The 24,140-nt window shown below is 35.1% G+C and overlaps 2 protein-coding genes across 3 annotated transcripts in view; both read left to right on the top strand.

Moving 5' to 3' along the window:
• Nucleotides 1–5,975, top strand: part of LOC121424258 (CTD small phosphatase-like protein) — a 39,286-nt gene extending 33,311 nt beyond the window's left edge. For both annotated transcript variants that reach the window (XM_041619888.1, XM_041619880.1), the window contains one exon: nt 344–5,975. In XM_041619888.1, the coding sequence (XP_041475822.1) occupies nt 344–481 (138 nt within the window). In that variant the 3' untranslated portion in view covers nt 482–5,975. The remainder of the gene's footprint in view (nt 1–343) is intronic.
• Nucleotides 5,976–15,310: 9,335 nt separating this feature from the next.
• Nucleotides 15,311–23,852, top strand: LOC121424269 (oocyte zinc finger protein XlCOF6-like). Its single transcript, XM_041619901.1, has 2 exons — nt 15,311–15,409; nt 20,342–23,852. The coding sequence occupies exon 2, from the start codon at nt 20,352–20,354 to the stop codon at nt 22,113–22,115; it is 1,764 nt and encodes a 587-aa protein (XP_041475835.1). The 5' UTR covers nt 15,311–15,409; nt 20,342–20,351; the 3' UTR covers nt 22,116–23,852.
• The last annotated feature ends 288 nt before the right edge of the window (nt 23,853–24,140 follow it).

The raw sequence follows: 24,140 nt of genomic DNA on the forward strand, positions 1-24,140 counted from the left end.
TATCCACACTGACTTTGTTTTGAAAGGAAGCATTACTGCTGTCCTTGTTTTGGTTTTGACTTCCTCGTTATGACAGGGTATGTAAAGAAAAAACATAGCAAATTGTCTTCTCAAAATGCATTGGATCTTTAAACCCCTTACAAAGAGTGTATTCTGATCACATCCAACATGATCATTATATTTGTTGTGATCAGATTCAAGCTTTATAGATTGTATGTAGATATCAAGCACTTGGCATGTATCAATACCTTCATACATCATTATAATAAATCTTGTCCTGAATTTCTGTGTGGAAATGTAAACAATGATTGAGAGATGTTTGTAACATGTTTGTTTTCTATAGATCCCTGTGAGTTCATGGTTTGATGACATGTCGGACACAGAGCTCCTTGATGTCCTTCCACTCCTGGAGCGCATTTCACAAGAGGAAGATGTCTACAAAATACTCAAGAAGGAGAACCACAATCACATAAAGCGCTAGAAGAGACAGCTTGGCTTCTGCGCCCTGTATGGAACCTCCGCCCAAATCGACTAGTTCCTCAAAAAAAAAAATTGCAAAGATCAATATTGACTGGACATGCTGATCCTGCGGGTTGAAATACCGTATTACCAAACTGCCAAAATGTAGCTGTATCATCGTCCTTGGAGATCAGTGTTCTTTTGTGATTTTTGTTGTACATCCATCTGCGTTTGCTGCTGCTGGATGATGTCATCCCAAGGGTTGGTCGATAGCTCCAGCATCTTGGTGATACTGCCAATGCGTGTAGTAATCCTCCAGTCCTGCACCCCATCCTCTTCCAGATTCACCCAATGAAGCTGTCACCAAGCATTCTTAGTATGCATTTAATGTGTCTCTTAGGTGCAAGTCCTGCGTGCTGTAGTGTTAAAGGAAAACACAGAGCAAGAAAATTCATGATAACCCTGTACAGGAAGTTGGGTCTGTGATAACTGTTCAGTGAAGGAAATGTTGATATGATACCAGTACAGCTATAACAAGGTCAGTCCAGGCATTCAGGTCAAGATCGGCCCTTGTGCTGTAAACTGCCAAATCTCTGAAGGCCAGAGCGTATCCCCTACAATGTTGAGAGTAAGAGAGAGAGGGGGGGGGGGGGGGGCAGGACTTATCATTTTAAGTTGTTAATATCCACATTGACTTAGCTAAGGCAAATGTATTTCATCTTTGACAATGGTGTGTGTGTGAGAGAGAAAGAAAAAGAGAAAACAGAAATTTGGAGGTCTTTTAGGCTGTTGATATCCACACTGATTTAATGAGAAGCCAGCATGTATCACCTATGATGAGAAGAAAAAAAAAGAGATGGGCAAAGCAAAAAGAATGTTGTCTGTTAAGCTGGTAATGTTCACTCTAATTTTTCCATCACAGCACTTGCATTTATTTTGTAAATGGAGAATAAAGAATAAGGGCTTACCTAGAGCTTTCATTGTCCTAATCATTGTACAGCAAATCTTGTCTTATAGTTAGGTATGGAGAGAATCAATCACTGTTCTATTTTGCTATATCTCTTTTTATATACTTTAGAGTTCCTCACTCCAGAGCACGCACTATGACCCAAATCCATAAAGGTGGATTTGAAACCACAGTTTTTGTAGATTTTACATGTAAATTGGAGGGGAAAATGTGCCCAATGAGGAATGTGTGCTTGTGCCACCTGGTTCTAAATTCACTCTTGTTTCTGTGGTTTCATTCCACAGTTTTATATAGTTTGAATTGGTGAATTAAGAACTTTAAAACTGGGGGACTATGTATCCCAAACTCATGGCAACTTATTGTGCACTTTGACAAAGATCATGCATTCATTATTGTAATATCTCACTAAGTGCTGTAAATTGTTTGAGGCATGAAATCTCCATGAACTATGACTTAAAGCAATGGTTTTAAAATCACCTATGTGATTTTGGGCTTCTGAGAAATCAAAGACAAGAGTATAGCAATATGAGATGTGATAATTGAATTCTGGACATTTTTTTAAAAAACCTTTTAGATGACCAGCTATCTAAAAACTTTTTTTTCTTTTTAAATATTCACTGCCAATGTTTTTTATTATTTCTTTTTTTATCTAAAAGTTTAATTGTCTTTTTATAAAAAGAAATATTTTAAGTTTTTGACATTGATATAAAACTTTCAAAAGGTGTCAGTGATCATGTAGAAGGGTATTACAAGCTATGGCCTTCATGAACTTTGAAACTTACTAGGTAATAACAAATGCACAATGTAAACAAAGTTCACTATCAGCCAGTCAAATAATTTAAGTAGCCTAAGACTTATTGCAAATCTGTTATTATAACAGGTTTTATGAAATGGCCTGAGGTGTATCCAAGGCTAGATTACTCTATTGATTCAAATAGACCCCCTCATTCAAGAATCGATGGGAAGTTTATGCAAATCAAAATCAGATAATATGATTATGGTCATGTGTAGAATTATGTTATTCTCTTCAACCTTCAAATATGATAATTCTTTGAATATTTTGACACAGAAAAGTGGGTGTTCTCCTGTTGGCTCTCTACCCTCTATGTATAGCTCAGAATGAAACACAACATCGGTCATCACATACTATTGCCCTATTATGCAAAATATTGTGACATCAGTTGTCATTTTATACTTATATAAATTTGATTTTCAAGACAGCGGTAGATATATGAAGATGCTTTCCTAAGGGGATTTAAAAGTGTATACGCCACTATTCAACCATCGCAGTGTGATGTCCTTTTTTTTTTTTACTTGGGCCATCAGGTCATTATAGAATGTACTTAATATACTTTTTGTGATAATTATTGTAGGTAGATATCATCCTCAAACCTGTGCTGTGATGGTATTAAATTAATAATTGCTAATATTGACTTTAAAGGGAAGTCCACTCTGAAGTCACTTTCATGTAGTTTAAAAAAAAGCAAACAGACAAATGAAAGAAACGTATTTATGAAGGTCTGGCAAATAACCAATTAAAGAACAACAGATTTATGATTTTTTTTTTCCATTGTTGTGAAGTTGCATGTGAGGGGCTACTCTATATGTCATGTGATATGAATTGAATTGAATTCCATAAATTGCCATTTTATCAGAAAATTTAAAATTATGTTACCTGTGTACTCATTACATGATTAGAAACATCGCATCATGCTGTACATCTTTCTACCAAATATTTTCAGTCATTTTGAACCCTGTATAGAAATGGTATTTTATGGAACGTATATTACACAACACATTGGGAGCTGCTAAAATATGATGTCACAAAATTTAAATTGAAAAAAAATTCACAACTCTGTTTTCTGCATTTTTGCAAGCCTTCATCAGTCAGTTTCTCTCATTTTATCCTTTTATTCATAAGCTACTTCACTTCAGGATGGTTTTCTCTTTCAGGCTTTCCTGTTCGAGCAGCAGCGCAATGGCAGAATATCTTTAACAAAGTCCAATATGTGATCAAGAAACTTTTGAGGGGCTTTTTGTATATAAATATTGTATCTGTAATTACAACATGAAGAAAAATCATTGTATGTTTATCTCATGAAAATTAATTAGCGCATGTTCTGGATTGCATGTCAAGGATTTGTAACAAAATTAAAAGAAAAAATATTAAAAATGAATGACTGCGGTTACAAAATGAGGGAATGAAAAGAGGATATGTTGGAGAGTATCTTTAAAGATCCATTGTATTTGTATTTTTATCTCTCTTTATTTTTACTTTATTTACTTCATATATGATGATGTAGGATATATATATAATAGTTCTTGTATATTTATTTTTTCCAGAGAAACGTGAGGTGTAGAACCTTTGCAAGTCATAAGCCATTGGAAACTATCCTCAAGTAGTTTGAATTGGCTACAAAGTTAGTCTCTTGTAGTAGCATAGGTTTGATTTTCTTTCAAAACATGGTTAAGATGTGCTTAAGGTTCAGTTTTCTCAATTGTGCAATTAAACTATTAAAGATATGGGGAAGCATGGAAACAAACCACAGAAGAACTTTTTCAATTGAATGAAGGTGACCAAAAATATACGATGAAAAGGTTCTACAACATTATGCTTGACCAGGTCAAAGAATTTTTTAAAGAAGTAATTTGTTCATTTTAAACACATTTCTTTTCACCAGTTTGCTATTTTTTTATCATAAGCTAGGGGTCATTTTATTACAAGGAAGATTTATTCTTGGGATCATATATGCACATTTCCACAATGGAAGATTTTTTCAATGCAATATAAGTAGTAAAATGGTAATACATACATTTTATCAAACAGAAAAGTAGCAGAACAAGGAGAAAAGAGTTTAAATGTCATTGGAATGAACCTCATTATGTGTATGGCAGACTGTCATTGAGATCTAGTCAAAGAAAAACTTTTTTTGTGTGTAAATTACAGAAGTTTTTAAAAGTTATCTTGCAGAGTGGAACATGCTAGAAATGTGTTTGTACAGAGTATATAAAATTTTGTTGTAGATAGATTTTAAAAAATTGCTCTAATGAGATCATATTTTTATTACTGACTGTTCATTTTTATATGAATTTGAAGAGAAATATAAGATACTGATGTGACTTGTTATCAGTTTAAGATATGTCAACATATTTTTGTGCTCCATGTGCTACAGGGTGACCGAGAAAACAAACCCTTAAAACAAGTTACATTGAATTGAAATCAAAAGAGTCAGGATTTGCCAGTTTGTTTTTCTTGGGCACCCTGTAGAATATATTGGGTTGGTATATGTCTTTGCATGGAACGATGATGTGTTATATAGATTATGTGGACTGTGTAGAATCTCTTCAACCATTTGTTGTACATGGCTCTCAGTGGACACAGTGTTGTTTTGGGAATCCCTTTCCTGGTTCGATGAATATGGTGTCCCCAAAATGTTTTTAAATCCTATAGATTTCAGAGAGATATTGCATTTAGTATCATGTGAGACGATCCCATTTGTGTATTTTTGTCATGAGAAGCATGAAAGTTTGTGAAATACAGTAGATAAAGGCAAGGCAAGGTTATTACCCAAGAGTATTATCTTCTCATTATTATGTCTTGTTCATTTTGTCTTTTTAACAAAACAAGAAAATTGTATTATATTGACAAGTAATTTGTGAATTGTACCAAAGTTATATATGAATATATATCTATTTTTTCTTTTTATGTGTTTTCATAGCAGCTTGAGATTATGACATTAGCAAGTTGCTTATTCTTCAGATGAATTCATGTATCACACTTCATGGGAGTCATTATCACATATATATAGTAGCCATGACAACATGTGACTAAAATCTTTTGCTGTTGTGGACATCCCCCCCCCCCACCATCAATCAGTTTTGGGATATTGACAAAGCATATCATCACATTTATCATTGACATCATATTATTAAATAGATGATTCATATCATATTCTAATAGCTTTATAATTATTACATTCGTTCTGTTTTTCATTTAATATTTCCAAAATGAATTTTAACAATCATGTTGTTTTGGGTGATAAAAAAGTCATGGCAGTCAGTTTTTTTTCAGTCTGGGTTAAGCATTTTAATGGGATCAAGTTGATATTGTCAATCTTTTTATTATAGGTTTACACTATATTCATCTTCTTTTTTTTTTTTATAAAAAGCCTGAAGTGATCATATTTTAGAAACGTAAATTACACATAATGTAAATTCAATACTTAGCCTTGAACAAAGCCTATCCTGCACCTCCTCATCTAGCTTTTGGTGTGCTAATTGTATTAAACACCGTAAAGAGTGAAATTGCAGTGAGTAATTATTGGTATGTATTCCAATCTTACATCACGCCAAGTATATATATGAAGTGGAGCGTAGCATGAAACAATGACATATATACCTCATCTCGTAATCTGCTTTTATTGATACTTTTGATGTCTTTGTATGTAAATTATGTATCTTCCTCTCCTCTTTCACTAAGTCCTTAAGATCCATGTGAATATATTAAGAACAAATCATTCAAAATCATGAAATGATGGATGTCTAGTAAGTAAAAAAAAATCTGTAGAGGAAATACTTGTAATTGAGTACCATTTCATGAAACTTGTCAACACAGACTATCTTTTGGCAGCTCTGGGGGTGTAAAGATTTAAGTATGATTTAACTTGCACTTATATGCCGACACGTATCTCAAATGCAATGCGCAATCTAATTGATCAATACGCTGCGCATCCTATTCGCATGATGTGACCAATGCGGTTACGCATGTTATACCGCACGCAACTAGGCATTTAAATGCGACTCTTAAGTCATACTTAAAATCTTTGTGAAACACCCCCTGATATCATTGAAATCATTTGTTTTGATTCACTAAGATGCTCTGGTTCCTGATTGTTACTATAGTAACTGTCAGGAATGACAACTCTTTCGTACTGGCATGATTCATGAAAGGGTGTCCTAATTTTTAATATAATTACATGTATTTGAGGTCACAATACTAATTTTTACCAATCAGTATGAAGGTTGCAGCATTTAATTCCTAACTAAAGATTTTATGATCGAACTGTCAACATTTTTTTGTTTTGTTTTCACTTCATAAAAAGAGTTCGGGATCTTTATTATTTTATATTGAAAAATCAACCAAAAGATGTTATGTGATTCTTCCAGTCTTTGACGTATTCACAAAATTATTATCAAAGCAAATGTTTTATGAAGCACTGCACAAAATTTAGTTTGATATTTCTTATATTTTATACTACATCAAGATATATTTGTTTTCTCTTTTAGACAAATCATTAAATAATTTTTTTATGATTGTTGTTGTAACACACTACTTTCTTCTGAAATATTCTGCACTTTTAAAAAAATGTATAGAGAACAATTTATGCATATTTTCCAATACAATTTCAAACTGTTGCATTCTTTGTGGTACATATTTGTCATATAGGGGAAGGCGGGGTAAGTTGAGCATAGGGGCTTGTTGAGCCACCCCCTCCAGGCCAATAATGAATGAGTCAGACATTGTGGTGGTGTCATGTATTGATGACCCATTACATAATCCTTTACCCAACCATGTTGTTTTCGACTTTAAAACAAAAAGTCCTATTTTAGATGGAAAAATACAAATTTCAGCAAAAAAGTAAAAAGGGTTGTAAAATAATGGAGTGCTGTTTCTCCGCACACATCTTTAAATATGATAAAGAAATAATAACAATATTGTAAGACCAGGTATGGATCTTCATTCTTTTCATAGTCTTTTAGATGATGGATGCATAAGAAATCAGTGGATGTTAAAATATCGCATTAAGTTCGGACTGGGGTACTTTGAGCCAGCCAACATGGGGCAAGTTAAGCCATGGTAATTCCTATGGTAATAAGAGTGAAAAATTAAAAAAAACTTGAAAAGCCATTGATATGCTGGCAGAAAGGTGTAAATTCACATGACAGTTCTTTTACTTTTAGCGGATGTTAGTATTTCTAGAAAATTAGCAAGTGAAAAGACTTGAAATAAAAAATTGACGTGCTGCTTCTTCCCGCATACATTTTGTACATACCGGGTAGTTTTTGTTGCCCAACTTACCCCAGAAGGTGGCACAACTTACCCCACATATGTGGCAAGTTGAGCCATTTGAAATCATTTTTTTCAAATGTCACAATGAATTTCAGTGTGGGGGTTAAAGTTATAAAGGTGAAAAATGTTTCCCAAGAATCAAATTTAAAGGCAAGATACTTATTTCAAGACAATATTATTAGTCATATCAATTCTAACATGCAAATTGCAAAAAGTGTCACAACTTACCCCGCCTTCCCCTACGGAGACAACACCAACAGAGTCCAGAAATGCAAATGTTTGTTAAGTGTCAGAATATAGATTTGGGGAGCAGAAAAGGTACATTTAAACTTTCAGGATTGTCAAAGAGGTAAAGAAGAAAGTAGATATTTGGATGATTTGTTTATTCATTCTTGAAAAGTCCTCATGTCTTGATAAAATATACCAATGAATATTGAATACTCCCAGATGACCTCAAAATAAGCATTGTGAAGAATGGATCAAATGGGTAAATGGTGGTAATACCAACTAGACTTCAAATTTTCAAAATTGTACAAAAAGAAACTTTGTTAGAATATTGTTCACTGTGCCATGTCTTTATTAACATATCAACTTTATATTGATGTAGGTGGAGTGTTTCATTTAAGCAGATAGCTAAATTTATCCATTACATTGCAACTGCCAAAATAATGGAACTTTGAAGCCAAGTGAATCTCTCACTTGTAATCTCATTGGCTAAAGTTTAAAGGACAAGTCCACCCCAACAAAAAGTTTATTTGAATTTAAAGAGAAAAATCCAACAAGCATAACACTGAAATTCTCATCAAAATCGGATGTAAAATAACAAAGTTATGACATTTTAAAGTTTCGTTTAATTTCACAAAACAGTTATCTACACATCCTGGCTGGTTTGCAAATGAGGAGACTATGACGTCATCCACTCACTATGTCATTTGTATTTTATCAAATGAAATATGAAAAATTCCTATTTTCTCTTCATTGTCAAGTGATACAACGATTAATTCCTCCCTGAACATGTGGAATTTGCATTATTTAATACTGTATGGATCAGTCAAGTTGGTCCTTATTGTCAAATCTATAAAAAATGAAATATTGTATAATTCAAACAATAAAAAAAACAAAAGAAATAGTGAGTGATAGACATCATCGACTGACACACCTAGTTGTGCATATCACTGTTTTGTGAAAAATAAGCAAAACTTTAAAATGTCATAACTTTCTTATTTTACATCCAATTTGATGAAATTTTCAGCACTTTGCTAGTTTGATTTTTCGCTATTTATTCAAGTCTGCATTTTCCTGGGGTGGACTTTACCTTTAATATTTTGATGTTGATTAAAATCTTTACTATAATTGCAAGTTGTTAGTGCAAATTATATCATTTGACACAAATTCATCATTGAATGTTGCAGCAATGATTTTAACACTCCATGGGGTTGTTTCACAAAGATTTAAGTATGGCTAAAATCGCATTTAAACTCGACGTGTATCTGAAATGCAGTGCGCACTCTTATTGATCAATACGCAATAGTGTGCGTCCTCTTTGAATGATCTGACCAGTGCAGTTATGCCTTTTCTACCACACGCAAATAGGCATTTAAGTGCGACTCAAAGTCGTACTTAAACAATCTTTGTGAAACACCCCCCCTGATTTCATTAATTTGTAAGATCATGCATAGCTTTACTAGCAGCTTCATTAGACACCCTCCCTTACTATGTGCTTATGAGACATGAGTTAAAATCAATCACAAAGCTTTTACTGACCTGAATCAATCACAGCATAATACTTGGACCTTAATCAGGCCCATAGATCACATTCTGGAAAAACTCTTGTCATAGAAATTGATTTTGAGAGATGTGTAGATTGATTCTAACATTGCCAGTATATGTTTCCTAAAAATGTTCTGAAGATTGTTCACAAATATGCCTCTCCATGTATGTACAATCATTGTCGAGGAATAAACCTTCCATAGGTTATCACACACATCATTGATATCTGTTATAGATATATTTTAATCATGATTATGAAAGATATTTAGCTACTACTGTTTATTAATTTTAGTGTGATTACATCTGCTCTGTAAATTGAATTTCATTGCTAATTCTTTATATAGAGCTGCTTAGTTTCCCAAGCAATTAAAAAAAATGTACTGAGAAAGTGAATATTTTAGCAGGAAAAACTACCACTACTAGCTTCATTTTGTGCATCAGTTTCCTCGTTTAAAATGTATGTTCTCTTTGAATCTTTCTGATTTTATCCTAAATTCTCTCTGTAGTGTGAATATTGGCAGCTCTGTTGATAGGAAGAGATGAACAAATCATGCCATGGTTACTTCAATATCCTGTTGGTCAAACTGTAGTAATCTTATTAAATTATGGTAACTACTTGTCTACCTATAACTGCTTTGTCAAGATATATTGTTATATCTCCAATGTGAGTGGGATATTCCTATCATCCTGTCTCAAAATGTTTATGACGATACAAGCTCACACGCCCTCTCTATGTGTTTTATTCTGTTGCTTTCTTGTAAATGGTTCCATTTTAACGTGTGAGTGAGAATATCATATCCATTCAAATTTTGAATAAACATGTTTTATGTTTATGTAATTAGCAGCATTGGAGAGATGACATTTTATGAACTTATTTTATTATTTGTCAGTTATAGAAAAGAGGAGAACTAACAACCCAATATTGTGGTGTTCGTATTGAGGTTTTTACTTTTATTGAACCATGTACACACAAAAAAATAAACATTTTATCGAGTGATGAAAATAGAATCCATTGAAGCTTCTTTTTTTTATTCTTGTCATAATTCTGGATAATCTCTACAACCCTGACACATCGCCTGAAATTACAACAAAATTTTCAAGCTTCAAAATTCTATAGACACTTACATTCACACCCGCCTGTACCAGGTATGTTTTATGCCTACATGCTATAGCCAAGGATGCACAGCCTTTATACCTCACACCAAAAGTTCTCATTATTTACAACCACAATCCGACACTGCAAATGTCCCTGCAACCTGGAGAAATCCCTGTGAATATTCATATTTTGGGGGTATTTTTTTGTGGATACATTATGGGTGGTTTCACACTTGTGAAAAATTTTGGTATAGAATTTCTGTTCAGACAGTATGAGGTACTTTTCCCAGTAGGGGAAAGTGTGAAAGTAGCCCCCCCCCCTTCCTTCCGCTCATTTTATCTTGTCTGTTAATTGATTATGTGATTGGTTGCTGGTAGCAATTACAATGTCTGACTGCTATAAGTAATTGAGCTTGGTTACAGATTTAATTCCAAAAAGAATTAATAATAAAAAATGATTAGTGATGAAAACAAAATGAATAAGAAATCAATGTGGAACTGGATTAGAATGAAAACTTACATTTTTTAGTGAAAAGTTCACCAAATTGTGAATGAAATCTTTAAATTCACTTTACAAAATTGAAATGCCCAAATTACAAGCTCAGGAGCCTCGCTTCCTTAAATTTCAATTCACAAAATGTTGAAGTGCCCAAATAACAAATCGCTTCCTCACTTTTGACTTTCTTTAAAAAAAATCTATGCAACATGCCCCCCCCCCCCCGAAAAAATTCTGCATACAGCCATGACCACATGCATCCAATGACAAGTAGGCCTAAACTATTCACAAATATTACTTACAAAGTACTTGAATTTGCATTGCAAGTTGTCAACACATGCAATGTGCAGTATGATTGTGAAAATATATCAAAATTATTCTGTGAGCAAATTATGTCTGAAGTGCCATATGCTCTTTGCCGCACACATCTACTTGAAAGTGATATCACATTCTATGTTCCCTTTGATCCTGGGCAATGAGAGTCATAAGAATACAAGTATCACTTAATTTTGAGGAACAGTGGCAAATTTCCCCCCCCCCTTTGAGAGCTAGCCATAAACAAAAAATTATGTATTTTTTTCTTTAAAAAATGTGTCCCCCTCCCCCTTTGAAAGTCAGCATATTTTTTTTTTGGGGGGGTATCATTGAAACACAAGTAAGGACCTTTTTCTTATTTCTTTTTGGGGCTTGTCATTCCCATTTTGGAGAATGTGCCCACTCCCCTATTGGTAACCCTGGATCCGCCCCTGTAGATGAATATTTAAGATAAATGGCATCTTGTTAAACCCTCCTCACTTCTTCCCTATAGGACCCATGGCAGCAATTTGTAAATTCCAAATGAAGTATTATCTATACATGGCAAAAGAAATTGTATATTTTGTTATAAATCATGTTTTCAGACAGTGTTTTATATCCTCGTAGGTCAAATTTACATGCATTTTATGGTGCACTCTTACGAGTAAGTATAGTTCCTTCATTTGCATAGGGCCTTTGGCGACTGTTTTGAATGTCAAAATACAGCATTTCATAATACGGCAAAAGAAATCTCATTAGAAGTCATGTTGACAATGTTACAAGCATTTTATAGTCACACAAAGCCAAATTTTGTCAAAATTATCTGTCCCCAAATTGTTCATAACATACGTGTAGTTATAGGAACATAATGGCAGTCATTTGTAGTATCAAAATTTTGTCAGCATTATTTTGTCATATACATGACATGAGTAATGATATATTTCGTTAGCAATCATGTTTTCAGACAGTAGGGGAAGGCGGGGTAAGTTGAGCATAGGGGCAAGTTGAGCCACCAGCCCAGGCCAATAATGAATGAGTCAGACATTGTGGTGGTGTCATGTATTGATGACCCATAGCATAACCTAACCCCACCACATTGTTTCCAACTTTGAAACAAAAACTAGTTTTTTAGAGGGAAAAATATGAATTTCAGCCAAAAAAGTAAAAAAGAGTGTGAAATAGATAAGTGCTTTATAAACACACACGTCTTTAAATATAATAAAGACATGATAACAACATTATTAGTCCAGGTATGGATCTTCATTTTTGTCATAGTCTTTTATATGATGGATGCATAATAAATGTGTGGATACAAAATTATCGCACTAAGTTCGGACTGGGGTAAGTTGAGCCAAACAGCATGGGGCAAGTTGAGCCATGGTAATTCCTATGGTAATGTATCTTAAAAAACAAACAAACCATAAAAATCGATTGAAATGCAGGCTGAAAGGAGCAAATTTACATGACTGCTCCTTTCCTTTTACAGGATGTTAGTATTTATAGAGAATTAGCAGGTGAAAAGACTTTAACAAAAAAATTGACATGCTGGTTCTCCCCCATACATTTTGTACATAATTTTTGTGGCTCAACTTACCCCAGAAGGTGGCTCAAACTTACCCCATATATGGGGCAAGTTGAGCCATTTGACATTGTTTTTTCAAAGGTCACGATGACTTTCAGTGTGGGGATGGAAAGTTATATATAGGTGGAAAATATTTCAGAAGAATTGAATTTCAAGGGAAGGTACTTATTTCGACAAGATTATTAATCATATCAATTCTAACATGCAAAAGCAAAAACTGTCACAACTTACCCGCCTTCCCCTACTTCACTCGTAGACTCTTCACAAGTACATGAATTTTAGTGCTCACTCTTTGCTTATGTACATAATAATATAGTACAGGGTTCTATATACAGCAGTCATTTTTAATAACAAGGAAATAATTACTTTGTCAAAATGTCCATTATTTCACTTCTGGGTCACAATAGCCACTGCTAATAGCCAATGTGCCGGGCCAATGTGTGTGTTTTTTTTCATTGGTAACTTGCATATTATTTGGTGGCCATATTGGATTTTGTCAATTCCTTGCTACTGTGTATGATATTTACATCAAATGAATGGAATCTGATAAACTTTTCACACTTTTATCAATCTGGTGTGAGATTATCAATAATTCCCGGGGGGGGGGGCACTTCCATTCACAAGTGGATACCATGCGCGACCATGGGGTCTCGAAAAGCACCCTATAAACACGTAATTTCCATATTCTGAAAATGCACCCCTTAAAAAGTATTGGCGTGTGAAACCCTACCCTTAACAAGTATTGGAAACAAAACGATATACTCTTGGCAAATATTACCTGAAATGAACCCCTAAATAAGTACAGGAATGTTTTATTGTTACGGGTCCTTCGGTCGTCGGCTTTACCTTATTTGGTTTAGTACGACCCCATCTTCTACACCTCGCGCAAATCGGACTCTAAACACGAAGTGTTGGGGCAAAAAGGACATCCTTTATTAAACATTTGAATTTTGTTTTATCATCCCCGCAAATTCGACACTAAACACGTAATTTTCCTAGCGAAATATACTCTTTTTTCATTATTTTTGTGTTTTTGACACCCTTATCACGTTACGTACGTAACGTGCCCTATCGTGAAAAAGACATCCTTTTTACGTGTTTTTTTGTTCGCGCATGGTATTCACTCGTCAATGTAAGTGGCCCCTCCGGGCAATAATTATAAAGATTTACCCGGATTTCTACACACAACCGTTGTCCGTCCCCCGTGATTTATTTTGATGAAAAAAATATAGATATAAGTAATTTTACTCACAAGCGCCTCCTTTTTTATGATTAAGGATTTTGAGTGATATTCGATATTTCAAATTTAGGACCTCCAAAACAGGAAATTCAGATGGATGTGCAGGGATCTTATAGCGCAGGATTTCATGATTGTCCCCGTGACGGGCACCGTGAGCAGGTATTTTCCAGCAATTGCTTGCTTAAGTGGAAGAAATATAGCACATGGACAGTGGCAGTATATATGACCAGAAACGCGGAAAATTTGGTGTCATTTTGATTTGAAAGGATTTAAACAAAATACATTCACACTTTACCTACCTAAATATTTCTATTCCAATTCCATGCGCGAATATGTAGGCCTATAAGAAAGTACATGTCGGGAAGGGGAAAAATGAGCCTTCGGGGTGGGAAACAAAGCTAAAGGAGCCTCAATTTCGTGACCCCCCCCCCCCCGGCGGAGCGCGGAAGACGGTAGGCCTCAAGTCTGTAGACATTGTGAGAGAAGACGCCGATTCATTAATTTTCTAGGACAAAATAATTAAGGAAAAAGTCATAAGCTACACAGTTCTTCCCTTTCCTCCTTCGCTTTATCCTTTTCTCCGAGTCCCCCTATTTTTTAGGGGGGCGGTCCCGCTCCTAGCTATGTGCGTGTATACTTACAAATAAAATCATTTTTTTTTAATTGCTTCCTCGATCTTGAGCAGACAGGCCCGCTATTGTCCTACGTACAAGCCACAAAATCTTCATCTTTATTAATATTTTGTGTGTGTGTGCCATCAGATTATAGGGACATGCGAGCTCGATCGGCCTCAGTGTGTGAGGTGGGAAGGGGTGCGCGAGTGTAGAATGTTTTTTCTATTTTTTTTCTTCGCAGGGGCCGCGGAACGGTTTTCAAAGTGGGGGGGGGTGAGCCAAAAGTGGGGGGGGGGGGGGCTGACCATGCTAAAAACAATCATGGTTATGGTCATTTTTGCGTTTTGAACACGGTTTTGGAAAAAAGTGGGGGGGCTGAAGCCCCCCAGCCCCCCCCCCCCCCGGTTCCGCGGCCCCTGCTTCGTAATGTTCTAAAATGTTACATTCTCTGCTTTTCGAGGTTTCAGACTCCTACCATATCTTTTATCTTTGACAAAATATTGGAAAATATTGTCTACTTTTGACTGGTTTGAAAAAAAGGCTTTTGATCAGGCCCTACTCAATAAGATCATTTGTGGTAGTGTCCATGATAGCTCAGTCATAAGATAAATACTATTATATAAAGAGGAAGTTGTATGCCCTATCAACATTAATTGCAAACTTCGCGCGCGTGCCATTATTTAACGCATGCGCAGTAGTATATGTGGAATGACATATTAGTATATCGTCGTTGCCATTTTGTAGCCATTTTGGAAAATTGCTTCCGTGCGGTTTCTACATTTCATGCTGAGTATCTCACGATTTCTCTAAATTCTTCCAGTGGTAAATATTGTCTTGTCGTATTTAATGAAATTCTAGATGGATTTTTTTTCTTCGTATTTCATTTTTGTTGTTTTTCCGTTAAGGCTGGCCGGCTTTTGACGTTGAACGGCAACATGTTCAATGTGTCGATTGCATGTCGTGGATGTGGAGCGCAGCGCCTTCCTTCCCCAAAATTCATGCGTAATTTACAAAGTCGATTATTTTCACTGACATGCCAACCACACGTCCAATATTCACAATATAATATAAGTATTAGGTCCATTTTACAGCCTATAGAAAAATGAAAAGGTACCTAATATCGTTCATCACTGCATGCATTGCATGCACAGTTCCACACATACAGGGAGCTGCACAATTTGCCATTGAACATGTTGAACTTGCGCAATGAGTGGTGTGTAACGAAGTACGGTACCGTACTTGTGTGAATGATATGTCTCCCTTATATTATAATGAAATAAGTTGCAGCAGTAAATATCTAGGCCTAATGCATTAAATAAGCTGTCAATCCAATTTTTTCTAGTTCTTGGAATAAAAATTATTGAATAAACCTAATTTCTTATAATAAAATGCAAAAGAACAAGTGGAGATGCACAATCAGCCCACCTGATAGTAAATATTCATGATACTTGACTGTTTATATAAAAAAATAAAATATTACTAAACTTTAAAATTCAATAACTTTGTTATCTGATTTTGATGAATATTTTTTTGCTCAGTGAATAAAGCTGTAAATACTTTCAGCCTGGACCATCCATTTAAGTGATTTTTCTATTGTGTGTTTTTCATGAATTTGCTGTCTACGATACCCCTACCACCCCTCCCTGCCAATTACATAAATAGTGCATCATATTTTGTCTGAAGGAGAGCAGCAATAGACATTCTACTTTGATCGATGAACAGGTTTTCGGGCGTAGTCCTGCAACCAGGGTGACCAGATTTCACAAAATGAAATATGGGACAATCGACAAAGCATACTGCACGAACAGATCAACTGAGCCATGTCTTAATAAAAAAGATCAGCAAAGAAGGCTATACAGTGATATTTTCTGGGAAAAAAATATATAAAGAATTTGAAGGGAGAGTGAACGAAAGAATGATCAAGAAAATGAAAAGAGATGAATTGAAAGGAAAAAATGAAGGGAAAGTGAAGGAAAAAAATAAAAGAAATTTAGAATAAAAGAAGGATGAAGGAAAGAATGAAAGAGAGAAAGAAAACGTTTCTTTCATTCTTTGAAATGAATATAGAAAGGAAGGGAAGATGAATAAATGTGTGAAAGAAAAAATAAAGGAGAGAAAGGGAAAAAAAAGTAAGAAAAAATGAGGAGGAAAGAAAGACTGAAGGAAAGAAAAATGTTTCCTTCGTTCTTTGAAAAGAAACAAGCCATGGCAAAGAAAGAAGAAAAATAGAAACTGAGGGAGGAAGGAGGGAAGGATAAGGGAAAAGAATAAGAAGGAAAAAATAAAGAATACAAAAAGGATGAGAGGGAGGAAAGAAGGGAGAAGGAACCAAAGAAATGATTAAGGAAAAAATGAAAGAAAATAAAAATGGAAATATAAAAAAGAAGGAAAGTAAAAGAAGAAAAGGAAAGAAAGAAAAATGAACAAAGAGAGAGAAAGATAGGAAATAAAGATAGATGGAACAAAAAAGTGCAAGCAGGGAGGATAGAAGGATGAAGAAAGGAGGAACAAAAAGAAAGAGGAAAAAGTTCAAACTTCAAGCAAACAAAAAAATCCAATCATCTAACAAAACTCATAATGTCTAATGAAATTTTGTGTTTTTTTAAATATATTCTTAAAATTTCAAAGAACTAAAAAATTTTAGAAATGAATAAAATTTCAAAGTGAAACATTGTCAAACTTAAAAATTAGATGAAACATCGCGGCATCATACACATGCATCTCTCCCAACCCATTACAAGTTCGCAGCTGAAACAGCTAGATCTAGTTATGAAAACTCAATAACTTGATCCTCTGATTACATCTCCAAATCAGTAATCTGAGAATCCATTATATACTTATGAAAATTTCCCACCGATTTTGTGATTATTTTGGTGGAAAAACTGCTTATCATGTGAAACTGTTTGCACTTTGCACCCTTGACAATTTGATCCGATTCTACATGCCCAGCTAGTAGCCTGCCCCCCAGCCTTTCACACACAGGCAGGAGGCCAGTTCATTTGCAATGTATTGGGTTAGCACGAAAATCACTGCAGAACTTGCAAAAGTTTACAGTTGTCGATTTTATTTACTTACATGGATTTACTTGGATGTATACGGTAGACATATAGCTTGTAAATGTAGCTTATTTGCCCCTCGTTACGTTGGATACTCTCTTGTAGGTTTAAAACTTTAGTGGATTGTTTTTTCCAGTGCTTCTCAATAGCTGATTTGAACAAATTGACACTAGATGCAGAAAATGCTTCCTCGGGTAAAGCATTCCAGTTATTTATACTCCTAATTGAAAATGCAATGTGCATCTGTTGTTTCTTAATTTCATGCTCTGACCTCTGGTTCTAAGATGAACATCAATCTCAAAGAAGTTGTTTATGTAGGTCAATTTGATCAGATATTGTTGTCTCTGCTTCGTCATCTGTTGGTTATTTGATGAAAATTTGTCACTTTTAAATGTATTAACTATATTTCGTTCAATATTCTGAAATACGGGACAAATAGGCGTCCCGGAAAGGTTTTGTCGGGACGCTGGGAGTCGGGAGCAAAATACGGGATGATCCCGGGAAATACGGGATGTATGGTCACCCTGCCTACAACATTGTTGGAGTAAACTGAACTATGTACCAGTATTTTTCCAAAGCAATATTTGATCTTCACTGTTCCACGTGCTTTTTTATGTTTGTGATCATCAGTTTTGTCAGTTTTCAGCAAATTATGATTTAACAAAGAAGTTTTATGTTAATATACCAGTTCTAGATACAGTCTATAGCTTTATAGAGTGACAATTAACCATGATTTTAAATACTTTTTAAAATTTCTGATACAACTACATTATTTAACCTTTAAGGCAGTACAAAGTTTGAAAATAATCATAAATGAATAAAAATTAAATGAAAACAGTTGCGCCTGTAGTCCATAGATACATGTATGTACACGTGCCATCATAAATATCGATGAGGTAGGCTGTTGCACTCATTCAATGAACAAGGTATAGGTCCATGGTTAAATCATGATATAACCTTGTTTGCTGCTCAATGCTACTCCATCATGTCCATGTGTGGCAAATCAAGCAGTAGCGTACCTAGGATTTTCCACAGGGGGAGGGGGGGCAAAAGCGTCCGCAAAAAAATTTGACACACAAAAAAAAAAGATATTCAACCGCAAATAAAGGATTTCGTGCTTGAAAAAAAAAAAGGTCCTCATTAGGATATAATTTCACAGCAGAAAAAAAATGACAAGCAAAAAAAAGAAGAAGTCTTCAACTCCTCGTCGGGGGGGGGGGGGGGGGGGGCAGGAATAGGTCCCTTGCATGGGGTGTGACTCGTCTGCCCCCTCCCCCTGTAGGTACGCTAGTGAAATCAAGGTTGGTAATATTTGGCTCACTTTCTCTTTTTCTTTGGGACAAATGCTTGATTTTTTGACACGTACTGTCAGTTTCAGTTACATCTATTCATCATATAAATTGGCTCCTAAGTAAATTTGACTTTTTTAATTATTTTTTCTAAATTAAAACAGAGATTGAAAAGTGACAATTTTCTTGCTATATTTCTTTTCACCAATAGAGGGTGTATGCAAAATTATGCCCAAAATTCAAGTTTTTGAGTGCTCTGGTGAATTCAAAAATTATTCCGAAAATACGAATGAAAAGCAAATTTCAACTGGAAATTTGTATTTTTGGTCACAAAAGAGATATTTTAATGTCCCTCTCCCCCAAAGTGGCTGCCCCTACCCAAATAAAAAAAAAGAATGGGGAAAAGGAGAAAAAGAGGGAGAAAGGAAGAAAAACGTACTGGTAGTGGGAAAGAAGAAATTATTGATAAGTTAATATGTTTATGTTATGTTACATGTACATAAGAAATATTTTTTTTACTTTATGAAACATAATTTGCTCGGAACCTATGTTTTCATCGTTACTGGCATTCATAATATGTGATAATCAGATGCGTTTATTCGTATATCATTACTACAAAAAATGCTTCATGCGTTTAGATATGATTCTAACAAAATCGCTAAGCGCTTGGCACTCGCATTAGATGGCTATGGTGAGGTATGTGTACTCTTAATGGATTCCTTAAAAGTTTTCATTAAAATGTCCCTGTTTGGGGTCAATAAAATACAAAAATTTCAGCTCGTTCTTCATGCTCACATTGTTTAGCATGATTAATAAACTTATAATGTCCCTTTTTAGGTCTGAATATGATTTTTTTTCATCTCACGCTTTGTGCTCGCATTATTTGATCAGTGAGATACAATCTGTATAATGGCACAGTTGTCAAAATGTCTGTATTAGGTCAGTATACAGTGCCCCACTAAGTGACTCAAAATTTTTGCTGGTGCTACCCCACTGCTGTGACCCACGGTACGCCACTGCATACTGACTTTGATTCCTACCTACAGCACCTATTTTTGCCAGTGAGCAAGGCATTTAATAACCAGTGCTCTTTTATCTTCATTCAAATGCAAATTGCGACAGGTATTATTGGTAACTATGTACAAAAAAAAAATAATGTGTAGGCATTCTTGAAGACTTTAAGGGTCCAGTTATGGAGGTTGTCACTATGTCAGGGCAATGATTATTTATATGCACTCTTGAAGCATCACCCCTGCCCCCTCAAAAAAGTAATAAATAAATGAATACATGTAAATAGAAAGATGAACAAATTTCCGAGCCTCTTTTTGGTCTAATATGCCAATACTTGTTTTGATTTTATGAATTGTAATCTATCTAACTTGTCTAATTCATCTTATATCCATCTGTAGGTCATTTGTTATGGAGAGTGAAAAGGAGGAGAGAAGTCAAGAAGAAGATGATGTCATGCAAGTAGAGCATGTATCCCAATCAGGAGAGGCCACCATAGATGTATCTGAGATCAGCAACATGGACATGACCCAACGTGCTGCTTCCGATACTGGAACTGATGTTGATGTTGAGGATTTGACTGCTGATGATACCGCTGCTACATCGAACTGTGAATTAAATGAAGCTGCATCCAGTAAAGCGGTGGATGAAGAGACAGATCCTGATACCTCTGGAAATACAGATACAACCAAGAATGCAGAGATTGAGAGAGAGACATCTGGCATAGATGATGCTGTCAGTGATCTCTTTGATGAAGAAACAGAATCTGTGCTAAAAACCATCAAGATCTTTGAATTCTGTGGAGAAGACTTGGTGCAAAAGGATCATATTGAATTCCACGGACTTGGAGCTGGGGCTTCTGATGAGGATGAAGAGCTAGGTTCTGGCATTGAGAGTGATGCAACAGATGACTTTGATGCAGACAATCCTTTTCGCTGTCGTTTCTGCAAAAAGACTTTTGGTTACAAGAGTAATTTGGTCCGCCACGAAAAGACTCATTCAGGGAGTAAACCATTTATCTGTGTGCACTGCGGTAAGGCCTTTGCCTTGCAGTCATACCTTCAACAGCATGAGCGTGTTCATCGTAGTAATAGGGAAAAACCATTTATTTGTTACCAATGTGGCAAATGCTACAGCGATAAATGGATGCTAAAAAAGCATGAGCAGTCACATGGGGATCATCCTGATGATGGGCCTAATGCCTATAAATGCCAGTATTGTGATCGTACCTTTGATCGCATTCGGAATGTTAGGCGACATGAGAGGACCCACACTGACACACAGGACACTACTGCCTATCAGTGCCCGGTGTGCCACAAATTTTTCACATCATTTAGTAACTTTAAGCGTCATCAGACCACCCATACAGAAGAGAAACCCTACAGATGCATGCACTGTAACAAATCATTTGCCTTGCTTCACTATTTGAAGCAGCACTTCAAGACTCATGTTGACGATAAAGATAAGCCCAGGCACATGTGCTCTTATTGTGGGAAGGTATTCAGTGAGAATTGGTATCTGCGAAAACATGAGTTGACACATACAGACAACCCAGAATTCAAATGCAAGATCTGCAACAAGGTCTTTTCTTGCATCAGCAACTATAAACGTCATGCTCGAGTTCATTCTGGGGAGAAACCATTCGTTTGTCAGTACTGTGGACGTGCTTTCTCTGAGAGTGGAACCCTCCGTCGTCATGAGCGTACTCACACTGGTAACAAGCCATTTATATGCAAGTACTGTGGACGTAGTTTTACCGTCAGTCATGCCATGAAACGTCATGAGAGTACACACTTTGAAGAAAAACCCTATCGCTGTACCATTTGTGACCGTACGTACACTGACAATAGTGCCCTTGCTCGTCATGAGCGTACTCATTTGGAAGATAAGAAGGAGACTCTTGTTGCCACCGCTACTATTGAAGATGCCAATGACATAATGCCCCTCACTCAAGTGGTTCGGATCGTCCAGATGTCTACTAGTCAAGATATCCAAGAGATGGCAGTGGGTGCAGCAGGTCAAGATGGTCATGTTCAGGTGTCTCAACCAGTTGAAGCTGCTGAATATCAGGTTATTGAGCAGGTCTACCAAGCTTCTAGCAGTGGTCTAGCACCAGTCTCTGTACAAACTGTATATGATTCAGCAGGATTGACCCAATATTTAAATTCGCAGTGATTCAACTTAAAATCATTTACAGGTACATGAACAGTTTAGTCTGGACATTTTTTCAGTATATTACCTATTAAGGCTTAAAAGTACACCAATGGTATTTTTCTTCTCTTTGTTCGTTCCTATCCATATGATATTACCATATATTTATGATATGATAATTTATAATTTGATATATTTGATACGTTCATGTTCATGGTTTTGATTGAGTGAAGCGAGCGAGCCAAAAATATCCATATTATATTATGGTATGGAAGAAGTTTTTTTTTTTAAGGCAAATACTTTTAATGAACTCCATGACAAAACGACTACTAGGTTTCCATGTCCTAGCTGTCAAATTTTGCACTTGGCTGTTTATTGTTTACTTACCAAACATAACTTGTCTTTTTAGAAGCAAGTGAAGAAAAAACAACTTAAACTTTTTTTATTTTAATGATAAAGATAATGATATTTTTTGTATATGTAGTGCAAATCAAGTTATCTAATATCTCTAACTCTCTATGGACTTCAAAAAGGACTTTGGATATTTTTACAATGGCTTTTTTTTTAATAAGGGCATTTAAAGGAAAGGGAAGGCGGTGCTCACTTTTTGATGGCATCCAAAGCCAGTAGAATAGGGCACCAATGGTGAAATGTACTTTCAGAGCTACAAATTAGAATGGTTTTATCCTATTAGTAGGATATTTTAAGGAAGAAAGTGACACTTGTAGGATTTTCCCCCCGGAAATTTGATTTTTTTTTTGTACTTGTGATAATTTTTCATATGCCTTTAAACAATTTCAAGAAGAAAAAAAAAGAGAGAATAGATCTATAATCTATATGATTTTTTTTTTCACAATTAAAAGTTTGCAAGTCTGTACTTTTCAATGTGACACATGCACTGGATCACTGCAGGCAGGACACCTTGGCATTAAGTCTACAAATGTTGTTTTCCTCCTTTCATTGAATTTTTTTGGGGGAACTTAAGCATCTTGATGTATACACTTGAATGTATATAGTTTACTGATACCACTGTGACTTCTTTAGGCTAGAAAAAATCATTTTGAGGGGCCATTTTTAATATTGGGTTGATTTCTCTATTTTTTCTTGTAGGGGGGGGGTAGTTCTTTTCATTTCAAGGGCTACATGTTTCATTTGATAAAGTGCAAAATAATAAGTACTGGTTGTAGATAAAGTGGAAATTATTCCATCTGGACATTAGAATAAATATGGTATTATACTATTAGATCAAGTAAAGTTTCAACCAAATGACAATTCAATCAAAGTAAAGTGGGTTTAGCTCATAATACTACAAGTATTTGAAAACCCTTGCTATGAACTATTGTACAGTCACTTGTATGTATTTTATTATCTAGAGTGCAAAGTGCAAACATGTACACTTCTCTGATAAGTGCCCTCTTAACACTGTAAAACTGATTGTCACGAAATTCATACAGATGGCATTGATGATTTATATGCAATTAGTCTTTAGAGCCAATACATGTATATGATCGACATAATGTAAAAGTTTTTATCAAATTGATTAGACGTACATGTACATGTAAATGTCCAAGGCTGTACTTCATGAAGAGTTTACATTTACTATGGTGTTCAACTGCTTTCAAAGGGAATTTAGCATGCAAATAATTAAGTTTATTTCATGGTTTTTGTTTTAAATAATGATTTTTTTGTGAATTCTGTTTATAATATCAAATGATGTGTAAATACTTGCTGAAGATTTAGAATAAATTACAATTTGATCAGAATCATCGAGTTGAAAATTGGTGGTCCCTGTTTTATGGGCATGTCAGACTGTATTTACAATGTAGAAAGGGAAGGAAATAGATAAATGGAATGCAAGAAATGAAAACTCTCATCCTATCATTTGTCTATGATTGTATAATTTTTTTTGTCCAATGAAAGTTTCATTTTAATTCTTTTTAATAACTATATTCATATTTATTTATAAGTGTTTTCCCCATAAGGGTACATGTTTAGCTTCATTTGAGGCAGGCTCTATGTACATTGCTATAAAAAAAAAATACATAAACC

This window comes from Lytechinus variegatus, chromosome 1, assembly GCF_018143015.1.
Source record: "Lytechinus variegatus isolate NC3 chromosome 1, Lvar_3.0, whole genome shotgun sequence".
Taxonomy (NCBI): Eukaryota; Metazoa; Echinodermata; class Echinoidea; order Temnopleuroida; family Toxopneustidae; genus Lytechinus; species Lytechinus variegatus.

Bases quoted from the DNA above. Each gene is read 5' to 3' on its own strand.
- LOC121424269 (XM_041619901.1), top strand. From the start codon at position 20,352: ATGGAGAGTGAAAAGGAGGAGAGAAGTCAAGAAGAAGATGATGTCATG.